The sequence below is a fragment of the Lycorma delicatula genome, chromosome 2 (genome assembly GCF_047948215.1).
Source record: "Lycorma delicatula isolate Av1 chromosome 2, ASM4794821v1, whole genome shotgun sequence".
NCBI lineage: Eukaryota > Metazoa > Arthropoda > Insecta > Hemiptera > Fulgoridae > Lycorma > Lycorma delicatula.
The window spans coordinates 205,033,646-205,047,961 of NC_134456.1; the positions used below are offsets into that span (position 1 = coordinate 205,033,646).

The 14,316-nt window shown below is 28.5% G+C and overlaps 1 protein-coding gene across 1 annotated transcript in view; it reads right to left on the reverse strand.

Moving 5' to 3' along the window:
- Positions 1-1,055: 1,055 nt before the first annotated feature.
- The window catches only part of mEFG1 (mitochondrial translation elongation factor G 1), a 55,489-nt gene continuing 42,228 nt past the window's right edge, over positions 1,056-14,316 (reverse strand). The window contains exons 12-16 of the mRNA XM_075357059.1: positions 12,658-12,775; positions 10,184-10,303; positions 8,491-8,651; positions 5,876-6,097; positions 1,056-1,232 (exon numbers count right to left, since the gene is read on the reverse strand). Of these exons, the coding sequence (XP_075213174.1) occupies positions 5,909-6,097; positions 8,491-8,651; positions 10,184-10,303; positions 12,658-12,775 (588 nt within the window). The 3' untranslated portion in view covers positions 1,056-1,232; positions 5,876-5,908. The remainder of the gene's footprint in view (positions 1,233-5,875; positions 6,098-8,490; positions 8,652-10,183; positions 10,304-12,657; positions 12,776-14,316) is intronic.

Consider the following 14,316-nt stretch of genomic DNA (forward strand, 5'->3'; position numbering starts at 1 on the left):
CCAAATTCAGATATTTGTAATAACCTATGTGATGCTGAAAGTAATGAATGAAATTTCTTTAACTTCTATTTTCATGTATTTATTTTTTAATTATTTATACGTTTTTGTAGTTTTTTGCTATGACAATATTGGAATTGTACTTAAAGTAGCTTCAAATTCTTATGTACTTTCAACATTTTTATGTTGATTATTTTCATATATTACTTTTTCATTTTACATATTACTTTTGTATTTTAGAATTAGAATTTATGTAATTATAATTGGTGGCCAATATATTCCGTCCCTAGTTTGAGCCAGCTAGTGCTGCTCTTTAGTTTCTATTAACACTGGCCTGCGAGCCAGTTCATATGTTCATTCGAGTTAAGAATCCCGTCTGGCATGGTCATGTATTTCTTCGTCTAATGTGAGTTATGTGGTTTAGTTATCTGTATGTTATTTAGTATCTTTTACAAATTAAATTCAACTATCCTAGAAGAATATTGTTTCATTCGTTCATCCAACAATCAATACAGTCCATCCTAGCTCTAAAAACTTAACATTGACTAATGAGAAAAATGTAATAGTTTGTTTTAATTTTATAAAAATGATTTTTCTTTATGAAACATTCCAAGAAAAAAAAAATTGGTTTAAATTGTTAAAGAATTGAAAATCTATAAAATGCAAGCTGAATGAACCAAGATGCTATTTTACAACATCTAAGATTGAAAAATGTATAAACATTATCTTAAAATTGATGTTTTCTCCTTTCCTATAAAATTAAGTCATTTAATACTAAGATTGCCTTTTACATAATGAATAATAACACAACAGGATTCTACATAAACACAATCACTAGATAGATATTAGTTATAAGCAAATCTTCAATTATTATTAAAATGTACTTGGGTTATTATTAATAACCCTGAATTGGCATTAATAGAAATTGTACAACATATATTCAATCTGTACCTTTAAGAGTACTAGCCATGCTCTCTACTTTTATAATGTAATAACTAGAAAATGAAGAAATTATACTATGAATTTCACAGGAAAAACCTTTAATGAAGATACATAAAGAAATAAAAACTGTTTTATTCTTAACAGCAATAACAAATATACAATATTACATATTTCTTAATTGCATACAAATAATGTAACTCAGAATGTTTTTACACAGTTTTTTTTTGTCTAGTGAAATAGTAGAAAACATAACATTAAAATATTCATAGTTCACAGCCATCTATGGGTAAAATCTAAAAGAAAAAAAAACAAAAAAATTAACTTCACATCTAAACTTGTTGTGTTAATGTTATTATTACAATGCTAAGCTTAATATATGTTTAGATATAATACTACTAAAACAAAGTAATTTGTAATAATATTACTTACTTCTTTCTCAATTACTTGCTAATTTAATTATTAGATAAATTCATAAGGAATCTATAAGATCACATGAATCAATGGTAGATAACTTTGTTGTTAGACATGTTACCACTAAAGGGGTGAAAGATATTTGCATGGCAATGCATATCTTTCAAACAGTAATATTTTAGGTTTTATGAGGACCACATTTAGGGCTCAAGATCAAATAGCTGATCATTCAAGGGCAATAACTTAAATTATTCCTTTATTCCTTTGACAAAAAGGAGGGTAATCAGACATGTGTACTGTGTAACACTGGAGTAAACAAAGACTTTTACTTCTTAGCTCTGTCTCATTTTACGAGAATTTATTCTAATTTTTAAAAGTACATTTGATAGAGATGTAGTAATAAGCTACCTAAATGAAAAAGTTGTGTGTAATTGCAGGCACAAACTGTTGAGATTTTAATATTAAATGTTTGATTTGTTCAGCAGTAATGTTTAGTTTTCTTTGAAATGAATGCATTATGTTTGTACATTACATATGCAACATTGTGAAATTAATTTCAAATAACTGAAGTAATAATATTAGTTCTAATTTTAATTGATAAATGAAAAATGGTTTTTGTAAGATTATATGCTATATAATATATAACTTTTTTCGTTAATACATTGGATAGTTACTTTTTTCTGCATTTATTTTCTTGATTATGTTGGTGTAATAAATTAAAAATAATGATTTTAATGGATAACGTAGATGAAAGGTCAATCTGAGAGATGACTGTGTTTGTGCTTAAGGGTATTAATAGAATGGTCAAGGAAACATAATGTTTTTATTTCTGTAACTATTTGGCAAAATAAAAATATACATTACCTATCTATACTTTCTTTTACCTACTAATCTGAGAGAGTGAATAGAATGGATTGTTTCACAACAGAAAGAGGTATATAAATTTTCTGGTTTACACTCTTAATTAATATCTTTCTTATGGATATATAACATGACAGATGTACAAATTAGAATTACTCTCTTCGAGAGTAATTATCCATATACGAGTATATGTAGTATGAGTAGTATGTTATAGAGTATGTTGTATGAGTAGTCCTTACAACGAACAAAGTGTGACTTGAAGGGCTGAATATAACTACTTGAGTGTGAACTCAAGAAGTTAAAAAAAACCTTCACTGAGGTTTGCTTCAGTGAAGAAAACAAACCTCTTCATTCCTCGCTGTCCTTAGCAAGTTTTTTGGTATATGATAAATGTTATTCTTGAGAATAGTTACAACAATTTTGAGAGAAACTGAAATATTTCATATCACCAACTGTAATTAAGGTAAACACATGAAACAAACAAATCAATATAGTTTTGCTTATAAGCCTTGAAATAAATATTGTGCAGTGGACTCTGAGTCCACTGCATCCAAATTTTTTAATATAGTATTGTCTTTGGTCCTTTTGAATGTGATTTTTGAACAATTGTAATAAGGATATCTGTTCTTTTTTTCATTTTTTGGTTTGATTGTTTGTTACAGGTTTTATTTTACTTCTACATTTTCTCAGTAAATATTTAATTTTTAAATGCTTGTTTCCATTTTACAGTTTATAGATCCTACCATTTTTTAATTTAATTTATTTTTTTGAAAATATCTTACTTTCTTTGTACACAATACTATTGTTTTTTTTATTTTTTATTTTTTTATTACTACATGTTACTAATAATATATACCTGTTTTTCTTAAAAAAATTGTTTTGTATAAATAATTTTTTGAATATTCAAATAATTCATTAAAATTTTCCACTTGTGTTAATAAAATTTAATATTTTATGAAAAATATAAAACACCAAAACACAGTAATTAGATTAGTTAAACTTACCATATTAATTAACAATAACCGGTTTTTGTGGTATTCCACACCATCAGTTTGTATTAAATAATATACTTACTATATTAATGTACTGGATAGCAAAATTACAAGTAAACTTGTAATATCATTCAAAATTTCACGATAGAAAACATAATTTTAGAAAAAAATGACATCATTAAAGAATATGTTATAATGTAATAGATTTAGAATTTAATACCAAGTGAAGATGCAAGGTACCATGAAAACCGATTATTGGAAATTAATATGTTAAGTTTAACTTATCTAATTACTGTGTTTTAGTGGTTTATATTCCATAGCGGTATATATATATGCGCACACTTTTTTGCTTCAGTTTTTTTTGTTTTTTTTTTTTACTGGATAGGAAATAAAAAAATATTGCTGTTATTTTAGTCAAACCCTATATGAAATACATTATAACTGTGTAAGCTCAGGATTGAATAGACTGATTACTTATTAGTAGCTTTTAACTATAGCCAGTTTTACTACTGAACATTAGACTTGATTGTCTGTTTTTTTTTTTGACCAAAATTGACTTTTAATAGGCTGTTGAAAATTAACTGGTTGTTGTAACCAGCAACCTACAACTTATTTGGCAACCATTTTGTTTGTTGCTGGTTAAGCACTAATCAATAAAATACAGAAACTGTAATTATCCCACCCTCCAATTTATTTATTTCTGTAGTTGAAGAACACAGCACTATGCATTTGGTAATAAGGTCAGGACAACCCAAACAGTAAGTGCACACTGATTAAACTATCAAAATAATTATCTTGAACACTTGTTAACCTACTAAGCTAAAAGATTCTAGTAGCCACTATTATAGATATGATTAGTGTTTTGAGACAAAAAAATTTTTGTGACAGGAGAATTCTGAAATATAGTACTACAATTATATTAGATACTGAAATTTAAAAAGTTTTGAAAGTCATCTAAAAGCAAGTACCACAGAATGCTCATAAATGATCCTCATAAAATTTAAACTATGCCAAATGCTTCATGTGAGCATCTCCCAGTGCTTTATGCTAAATGCTTTAAGTGGGAAATTTTCAACTATCCTTCCTGCAATCTAGATTTGGTTTAAATTGTGAGAGACAATAGTCATTGTCTCTCACAATAATGTTCTGGCTGGTTACCTTGATGGCAGAGCTCTTTGACAAGAATCTGTAAAAGCAGGCACCTTGTTGCAAATCTTAAATTTGGGTGGCAAATAAGTGAGAAATTGGTTAGACAATTAGGGAACTTACAGACATAACAATTTTTGTTTTATTTTTATCTAGCAATTAGATTTTATAGAGGCAACCGACTGGGAAATTCCTTGTCATCTTTTTTTTGCCAATCCTAATTTTAATGTTGCTGGGCAAATGGATGTTCTACGAGCTCAGTATTATCTTTCTTTGCTTAAGCCTGTCCAGTTAACTCATAATTTTAATCATACTATTCTTCAAGAAACTCATCTTGGTTTCATAGTCTCTGGTCAAATCCCTACTAAATCTATTAAACAGACAAATTCAGATTCAATAGCACTTTTTGTTAGTAATGAACAGCTTTTCTCTGAAATAGTCATCCTGGAGATCTGAAGAGGTGGAAGATCATTTATCAACTAAGAAGGAATCTTTCTGTGAAATACATTTTGTTGAAAATACTTTTTATGATGACCAAGGCAGATTTGTTTTATCTCTTCCTCGTAAGGAAAACTGTACTTAAGGAGATTCGTATGAGAATGCCTGGCCATTTAATCAGCTTATCGTTTCTATGATCCCACCAGATTCGCTCAAGAAAAAGAAGAAGCCTAGCAAAACTAATGTGTTTTCAGCTTCTCTTAAAACAACAGAAACTGCAGAACTTTCAAAACCATTTTCTTCATTTGTACTAACATTAAACATATTTTCATATTGTCGTCATTTCATTTACAATTTAAAAAATAAAAATAATCGTATATTGTCAAATCTTTCACCTGAAGAAATCAATTCCAGGTTGGAAATTCTTATTCGTCAAACTCAAGAATTGTATTTTGCTAAGGAATTAAGTGATTTAAAGAAAAATACTGCTGTATCGAAGAAAAACGAATTAGTTTCTCTTAACCCATTTTTAGATCAAAATGGTATTCTTCGTGTTGGAGGAGGAATAAACGCAAGAATAAACAAAAAATTAACATACAGCCAACTGACAGTAAAAGGAACCAAATAAAAACAATTAACTGCCATGAATACAAACACTATAATAATTAAATATTAAATTATTAATAATTAATATTAATTATTATTATAGACACAATAATAACTAAATCATTCTTACAAAAAACAAAATTATACCAGAAGGAAGAAAAATAAAATAAAGCAAATTAAAATTACGTTTTATAACATGAAGTTATTTCTATATTTGTAATCGTCAATAAAAGAAAAAACAGTGAAGGAAATAATATGAAAATTTACATATTTGTAATAAAAACTAAAACAATTTTGAAAAGTTTCAACATTTTCATTTTTATTGTTTTACTGGATTGCATTTTATTAAAATTAGAATCATGATAAAAATAGATTTACAGAAAAAAGAAAATTTTCCTACATTGCTTAGGGGCAAAAATTCTACCCGCATCTAATTTGTTATAAGGCAGTGCACAAATCCATTAGCAGACTAAGATACTTACTAGACAATATAAGAGCATAATACAGTATGTTCATCAATTTTTTTTCTTTTTTTGTTCCTTTTCAGGTACAACACCTATACTCTCTTGAAACTTCTCAATTAATTTCTGTTGTACTTCTGCAGTACATGGTGTATATCTAGAATATTCCATACTGTATTCACCTTTACCTTGGGTTGATGATCTTAATTCACCAATAAATCCAAACATATTATTCAGCGGTACCTATGGTAACATTAAATTAATTCAGAACTCTACACAAAATACAATTTAAAATAAAAGTAATAAAAACAATTATAAACAAGTTTATTTACCAACCCTTCAATCCACCTAAATCTCTAACAAATGCTAAAAAAAAACAAAACATGATGATAGTATATTACAATACCAAAATAACTTATTTTTTGAATAATACCACTTGAATTTCACTAGAAATTTAATATACTTATTTTGTGGCTTTCATTTACAGCACAAGACCATTTACTGCAACCCCAAAATTCCATTTTCCTCTGTCAAACACAACATTGTTCACTAGGTCTCCTGTCCATGGCCTCCACAATTCCATTATTTATCCATTATCGTCTGGGATGTCCCTTCTTCCTTTGTGTAGCTGGAATCCATGACCAGACTTTCAAAGGTATTCTACTTTCCTTCATTCATCTTACATGACTACATCAGGTGAGTAATGTGGCTCTTCAATGTTGTCAGCTACCAAACAAATTTCTCCATTATCTGTTTTATAGCAAATACATTTTCATACATGATCTCTCTCGGCAAAATCTAATTTGAATTTTGTCAATAGAAATTTCTTCCTCTAGCTTGCTGACCAATATCACACCGATATCCTGGTAGTTTGAACAGTCGTTTCTATCTTCTTTCTTATACATTGTGCTAATGTAACTTTCTTTCCATTCCAGTGGAACTTACTCACCATGGCTGGAAAATATCCGCTAAATACAAGATTTGTAAATAACATAATGAAACTGGTTCTAATGAAACTTTCCATTCCAGTGGAACTCTCCAACCAAATCACCACCACAGCCTTTAAAAGCCACCCTACTCTCTGTGAAGAGTTCCTCAAAATGCTCCTTCCATTTGGCGATCCCAATTGAGACAATATTAAACCTTTTGAATCATATTCCACCTAACAGCTCAAAGAGTACTCCAAGCGCCCTGTTATCTTTAACCTCCTTTTCTCCCAATAAGCTTCTACTGCCGCTTTCACTTTCTTTTGACAATATAATTTTTATGCATATAAGCATGTCTATCCTCATCATCTCTTGAAACAGGCCATTTACCATATAAAACCTTCTACTCTGCAATAATTTTTCCCAAATGTTCAGTCCACCAAAACAGTCTACTCTGATGAGAAGGATTTTTCCTTCCTAAAACTTTCAAAGTTGACTCGCTAAGACATTTTATTTAATTGTTCATATATCTGTTGTGGACCTCTATTGAAAAAAGTATCCAACTTTACCCCCGGGCGGAGCTTATATAAAGATTTTGTCAAATCTGAGTTTAAGCTTTCTATATTATACTTTATCTCCTCTACTTTATGACTTACCCCCACTACTCTTCTCTGACTTTTCAATATACTTTGCAGAGTTGTATGCACGAGAATGCTTATAAGATAATGGTTGGATCCACACTCAGCACCTCTTAACTCTAACATCAAGAAATTTTAGAACAGTTTTTCTGCCTCACCACACCATCAATTATAGATTTCAAACCCTTTGTTGCTTGATTCCAAGTAAAGTTATCTTCTTATGCGATTAATATCCATTAAGAATTTTTAATGGGAATTGCTCACACACTCAATTAACTGTGTACCGATGTTATTTATAAAGTTTTCCCCATGAGGCCCAAATACGTCATTTTTCCATTTAAGCCCCACTCTGCCACTGAAATCCCTATCACAATTTCTTTCCTTTCCCCAATTTCACTCAGCACTTGCATCAATTTCTCAATAAAATCTTCTTTGACTACCAGAATTACAACATCATTTAGCGCATACACACCAATTATCACAATTACAAAATTTTTTAGTGCTCTTTCCAAAGAGATCAGACATTCACTGATCAGGATCCAATCCTTTATACAACTCTTTAATTTCTTATGAAACTTAAGTTAATAATGTAAGAATATTGTAGAATAAAGAATAATAGAACTGAATAAACAATAATAGAAGAATTGTAGAATAAATACTTTATTTTTTAACTAAAATTTTGACATTATATGAATCGGCCTACTGACTATGGCTAATCGATAGATAATGTATAGCTAAGAAACCCACTAGTCTCACTTTTATTGTCTTCCTTTCTCAATATTTTTAAAGTTTTATTCTACCCCACATTATAACTTTTAATAATAATACTAAAGTTTCATCAGAAAAAGCTTCAGTATACTCTGAAAAAAAAAACAATAAAATAAAATAACAATAAAGAAGCAGACATGGTCAGTATAGTAAACTGCATCTCCCTACAATTGATACAGTAGTTATTTAATTCCTGCAAAAAAACAGAATGACATGAGGTAGATGATAAAATATCAGTGATAAAGAAAGGATATCAAGAATATACCCCAAGTATCAATAAAACAAAATAAAAAATTTATCATACCTCAGCATAGACAACAAACCACCCATCATTTACTTCAGTGCCTGTGATAATTCCCTGTCGTTTATTGATCTGGCTGATAATTGTTCCTTGGAATTCATCGGGAGCAGTCACTTCAACAGACATAATTGGTTCCAATACCTGCCAGGTTCCTTCTTCATATGCTGTCAAACATATAATAAAATAATAGATCATGAATTTGAATTAAAAATTTACAAATGTCAAATATTTAACTTTTTTGCAGCAATATTAAACTATCATCAAACATGAACTTAAAGTATTATAATATGTGCAATTTTTAACTATAATTGACGTTGTATTTCTAGGCTGAGCTCTTTAATCGATTTATTCTTTCTAGATTACCTGAGTATTTTTTTTTGTCAAATATTTGTCTAAAGCCATGTTTTCATGGAAAAAATCTAACCTATGTTCTTTTAATAACTGTTCTTGACAACATAGTTTTAAATACACTTTACAATACAAAAAAAAAAAAAAAGGTTTTTGGTTTTGAATTATTCCATAAATTACACTAGAATTACTGGTGAATCAAATTTATAATACACCTTAGAATTAGGTGGATCTAATAGTAAAGATGAGCTTATATAGAGGTATACTATCATAATGAAGCACCACTCTCCTCTTCTCTACAAATATTTTTTTAAATTAAACATCAAAATCCAATAAATATATTTTTATATTTTTAAATATGTTTATTCTACATAAAAAGGAAAATCTTTTTCCTTTTTATTTGAAAATAAAGCATCTTTTGCGTAGGTGAGTGCACCAAGATAAACTTTAGAAGGTATGTTGAAGAATAACAAATCTATGAACAAATCTATTGAAAAAAGTTTTGATTATGCAGAATGGAATTAATGTTTTAAGAAGACTATAGCTAAAATTTTTAGGAACTATTCTAAAAACAAAAATTTTCAAAAGAGTATAAGTTGCAAAAGAGAAAGAATAAGACAAAGATAGGATTCTAGATATTGTGATTTTGGAAAATTAACAATATCAAGGCACTGGTTTAAGTAATAATAGTATAATTAACTGGTGGGGTAGAAACTCAATTTAAAAATAAACAATGTGATAAATCTGTCTTCAATTATCCATTTTCTTTTTATCAACTTATTTTTTAAATCTTTATTTGCTTACTTTTTGTACATGAGAATACATAATTTTAAAAATATTGTTTTAAATATTATATATTATTAAATTAGTTTAAATCTAAGTTAATTTATGTGTGAGAACGAACACAATTTAAATGTCAAACACACACACAAATGTTGAACAAAAAAGATCATTCAAAACCCAATTCAAACACTAATATCGCATCCAATACCAGCAAAACTTGTGCTACAAATCTCTGAAGCAGCTTAACATTGACTGAAAGCTACTTCCCATAAAAATAAAGTTTTTAATACTTTCACCTTAAAACAGAATGTACTGTGCCAATTTTTAAAACAATGAACACTTCACAGATACCAAAACATAAAATGTGCTTTTACAGGTACCCTTTCCACCAGATATGTGTCCATATATATGTTATGTGTGTAAAGATATGTGTTCACACATATACTATTGGTTATATAAAAAATAAAATATTTTTGGCTTTAATGATAAAACTAATGAATTTATTTTAACTCGGTATCATGTAAAAGTACTGAAAATTATATCCCTAATATTAATATTTCCATACCTTGTTTAAAAGCTCCTTGTGCAGCCAAATTAAATGCAAGTTCACTGGAATCTACAATATGATGAGCACCATCTAACAATTTCATTAAAACTCCAGAAACCTTATGGCCTGTCAAGTGACCTAAATATAATAAAAATTAACAGACAATTTTATCTTCTCTAAAATAAACTTGGTTTTATATTTAAAAATAAATTACTTTCATCAACATTAATATTATTTGCTTTATCAGATGATTAAACCAAAGAAGTCACATTATTCACTAATATCAGTTATATGAAACTTGTTAAATGTAATTTACATATTTTGAAAATGAATTATTATACTGTATCTCTATGCAGATCAACATAAAAGACATATAGTGAAACCATTAATCAGGTTTTAATGCGAATCACTAGACTACTGCAATTGAAATCTTCATTATCACTATGACTGGTTGAAACTACAATATAAAATTAAATCTGCTGCTTATTGCAGTACCTAATTTCCTTTTAATGTGTAGATTTCTTCCTGTATGGTCCCATCTATCTGTTAATGCAGCTTTTAAAACCAATTTCTATCCAAATAACAGCATTACTTTTATCACATTTTAATCAAGTTCATTAATGAAGATTTCTATTTTCTTTCTTTTTGCAATTTTATTTAAAATGCAAATTAATTTTACTCGCTTCACATCTAATGAACTTTTAATCTCAGCCTCTTTGTTTGCATCAAATTGTTTAATACGAGTTTTAACATTGCTAGAAATATTTGTTTATAGTGTTCCATAAATATTATTGTGTCAATTTACATTAAATACTAGCAGACCTGGCAATGCTATTGCTAGATTTGAGTATATATACATAGAGTAAATGAACACAATTGCAAATTTGATAAAATATTAACAAAATGAACATTACGGAACTTCACAAAATTTAACCTTTCCTTTTTACCCTTTTACCCCTTCCTCCATTCTCATTTTTACCACATTCCCTTCCCCTTTCCATTTCCCTGTTTTCCCCTTATTATTTTTTCCATTTTCTCCTTCTTCCCTTTTACCCTTTTCGATTTTTCCCTTTTCTGATTTTTCCTGATTTCCCATTTCCAATTTTTCTCTTTCTCCCTTTTTCTCTGTGCGTAAATTGGTCCAGTAGTTTTTTAGTCTATAGCGAACACACATATCGGAAACATTGAAATAGAATCATAAAATATTTAGTATAGCAAATGTTGCTTTTACATCCAACAGATAGCAGTGTATTTAAAAAAAGCATGTTTTTACCTGTCACAGGTGTGACATCTTAGGTATATATATATAGTAGGTAAGTAAAAACACATGCGTATTCGAATGCAACATTGTGTCAAAATTTCAAACTAATCGGTGAAGAACTTTCAGAGATTTAAGATTTTGAACAAACGAACATTCACATTCTTATTTATACAGATTGATCTTTTTACTATTTCCACAGTTACTGTTGATGTTTATAATTGAAATAGCAATCTAGTTTTAAATTTAATTTAGTTTCAGATTTTTAGTTTCTGAACAAAAAAATTAAAGTAAAATTATTAATAATGAAGAAAAAACACTCAAGTTTTCTGTTTTACACTTTATTCAAAGGCTATATATTTTATGCTCCTCAGACCAAATAAATTTTTTCATGTAATATAAATTTTCAGGCATAAAAACTGAATAGAGATCTGAAGATGAATTCGATAAAATAAAACTATGAAAAAACTAAAATAAAATAAAATAATGAAGTGGGAAGAAAAAGAAAATGTACATGTAGTGCTTGAATGTAAAGTTGGAAACAAATACAAGCTTTTTGACTTCTAGGAGCTACATAAATCAGAATGGAATTGCCAACTAAAAAGTAGTCATCTTGCTAAAATTCTGTGGGTTTCTAAAGTCTTAATCATCATTTTGAGTAAAAGAATGGTCTCTTTCAAGTACAAGGGACTTGGTTTCCGTTACCTTGTCTAATGTAGAGCAGCATTAATATAATACCAACCTTAATTACGTTCACAAGTGATACAATCTAATTTAGGCACTAAAATTGTATTTCTTTACAAGATAAAGAATATGCCTGAAAAGAATCATTTAATAAACCACAAGGGCAAATTTAGGAAGAGTGAGCCGATGAAGAAACAATTAGAAAGAAAACTTGTCAGTCCAGACATTAAAGTAAGAAAAACTAAATGTAACTGAGAAGAACTAGAAAGGTTTTAATTTTTTCCACACTTAATTTAATTAGAGTAAGTCTATCAATTAGTAACAAAGGATAAATGATATTCTACAGTAAACAGATTATTCTTGTATTTATTTAGTCCAAACATATCACAAATGGAGTATAAGAAAAATCAACCTTGCATTCATTTACCAATATTAATTATAGATTATAGAGTAAACAATGATAATAAATATTGAAAAATAAAGCACAATCAGCAAAAAATTTAATTTTACAATAATTAGCACAGAAATTACTTTAAAAAAATTCACGTACCTTTCTGTGCCATTATTTCAAAACCTTTTCTAACACCAGGAATAAACGGTTTTGGTACATTAGTTCCAACTGTTAGATCTTTAAAAATATTAACTGTATTCTGATCTGGAGGTAAAGGCTTAAACAAACAAAAAACTACACGTAAACAAAACTGGATACAAGACAAAAAATATAAAAAAAAAGATGCATATCACCCTAATTTAAATAATTCATATTTAAAAAAAAAAAAAAACAGAAAAGGATTATAAAAGTAATATAAATGATATTACAGATAACTGTTAAATTCTTGCACTGTAACAAACACTGTCATAAATTCTAAGCATAAAAGAAATGGTTGAGAACAAGCTTGATTTGTAGGAACGAAAACAGTTAATTAACTACCTTATATTCAAATGCTCTAAGTGATAAATATTTTATGTGTGTTTAAAAATAAATGAACTTGTGTTTACTAGGGAGCTAATAGTCCTTTATATCCTTATAGTAGTAGCCTTCTCTACTGATTCACTTACTTCAATGATGTTTCCACTTAAAGAAACAAACATAGAAATCTTTGGATGGAATTCCCTTCAGCGCCAATTGGACATTTCTAACATCCTCTAATTTTCAATTTTTTATGTTGAATTTAGTTTAGAAAACAAAAAATTCTGCAAGAGCCAGAGTGAGCAAGTACAGCAAGTCACTTGCTGTACTTCTCACTCTCATCTCACATCATCTCATTTTTTTTGCAAATAGTTTGCAGCATAACATTGAATCCATGAACAACACACTGTCATGGTAGAGCAACCACAAATTTTCTACCAAAGTTTGAGGCTCTTTTTTCAGAAACAAGCCATTTTAGAATTTTGAAATGGTAATATAAGTTTATATCTTTTCAAGCAAAAATTCATAGAGATTAAGCATCAAAAACTTTCAACACGACCCTGATAGATTTTCTTTTGTCTCTGTGAACTTTTACCAATCCACTGAAAAAAAATTATAGTTTCACCATCGTAGATGTAAACCCACATTTCATCATATGATAATCTTTAAAAATACTTAATCACTGCTGGCATGATTTAGCAGCTTCTGAAAAATCACAACACAATCATCTTTTGTTCTTGAAAAATCAAATAGAGCACAGAATGCAACACAGTTCGATGTGCATCCAGGTTTTGTTTGGTTAGAATACCATGGGTTGAGGCAATTAATTTCTGCACATAATTAAAATGCATGACTTGGTTGATTTTTATGACATGAAAGGAGTCTGATAATGCTGATTGCCTTCCCGAGTGCAATTCATCAACTGATTCCTTAATATTTTTAATCATTTAAATCAGTTTTAACATACATATGGCTTAAACAAATATTGCTATAAGGTTGCTTTAACAAATTATGTGTTTCAGTAGCATTCTTTTTTTTTAATTTTGCACAAAATTTCATGTAAATATACTGCTTTTTCAAATCCCTAGTAGAAATTATATAATGACACTAATGAATTGAAAAAACATTTACAGTACGCAAACTTCATAATAAAAAAAGAAACTTACAAAGGATATAAAACGTAACATTCCACTTCAGGCAATGGCACTAACTTTGTGTCACTAAAAATTTTCCATTTGTGTATAATTCAAAAAGTTGTTAAATATTGAATAGACCTCATAAATATATAATCAAATGAAT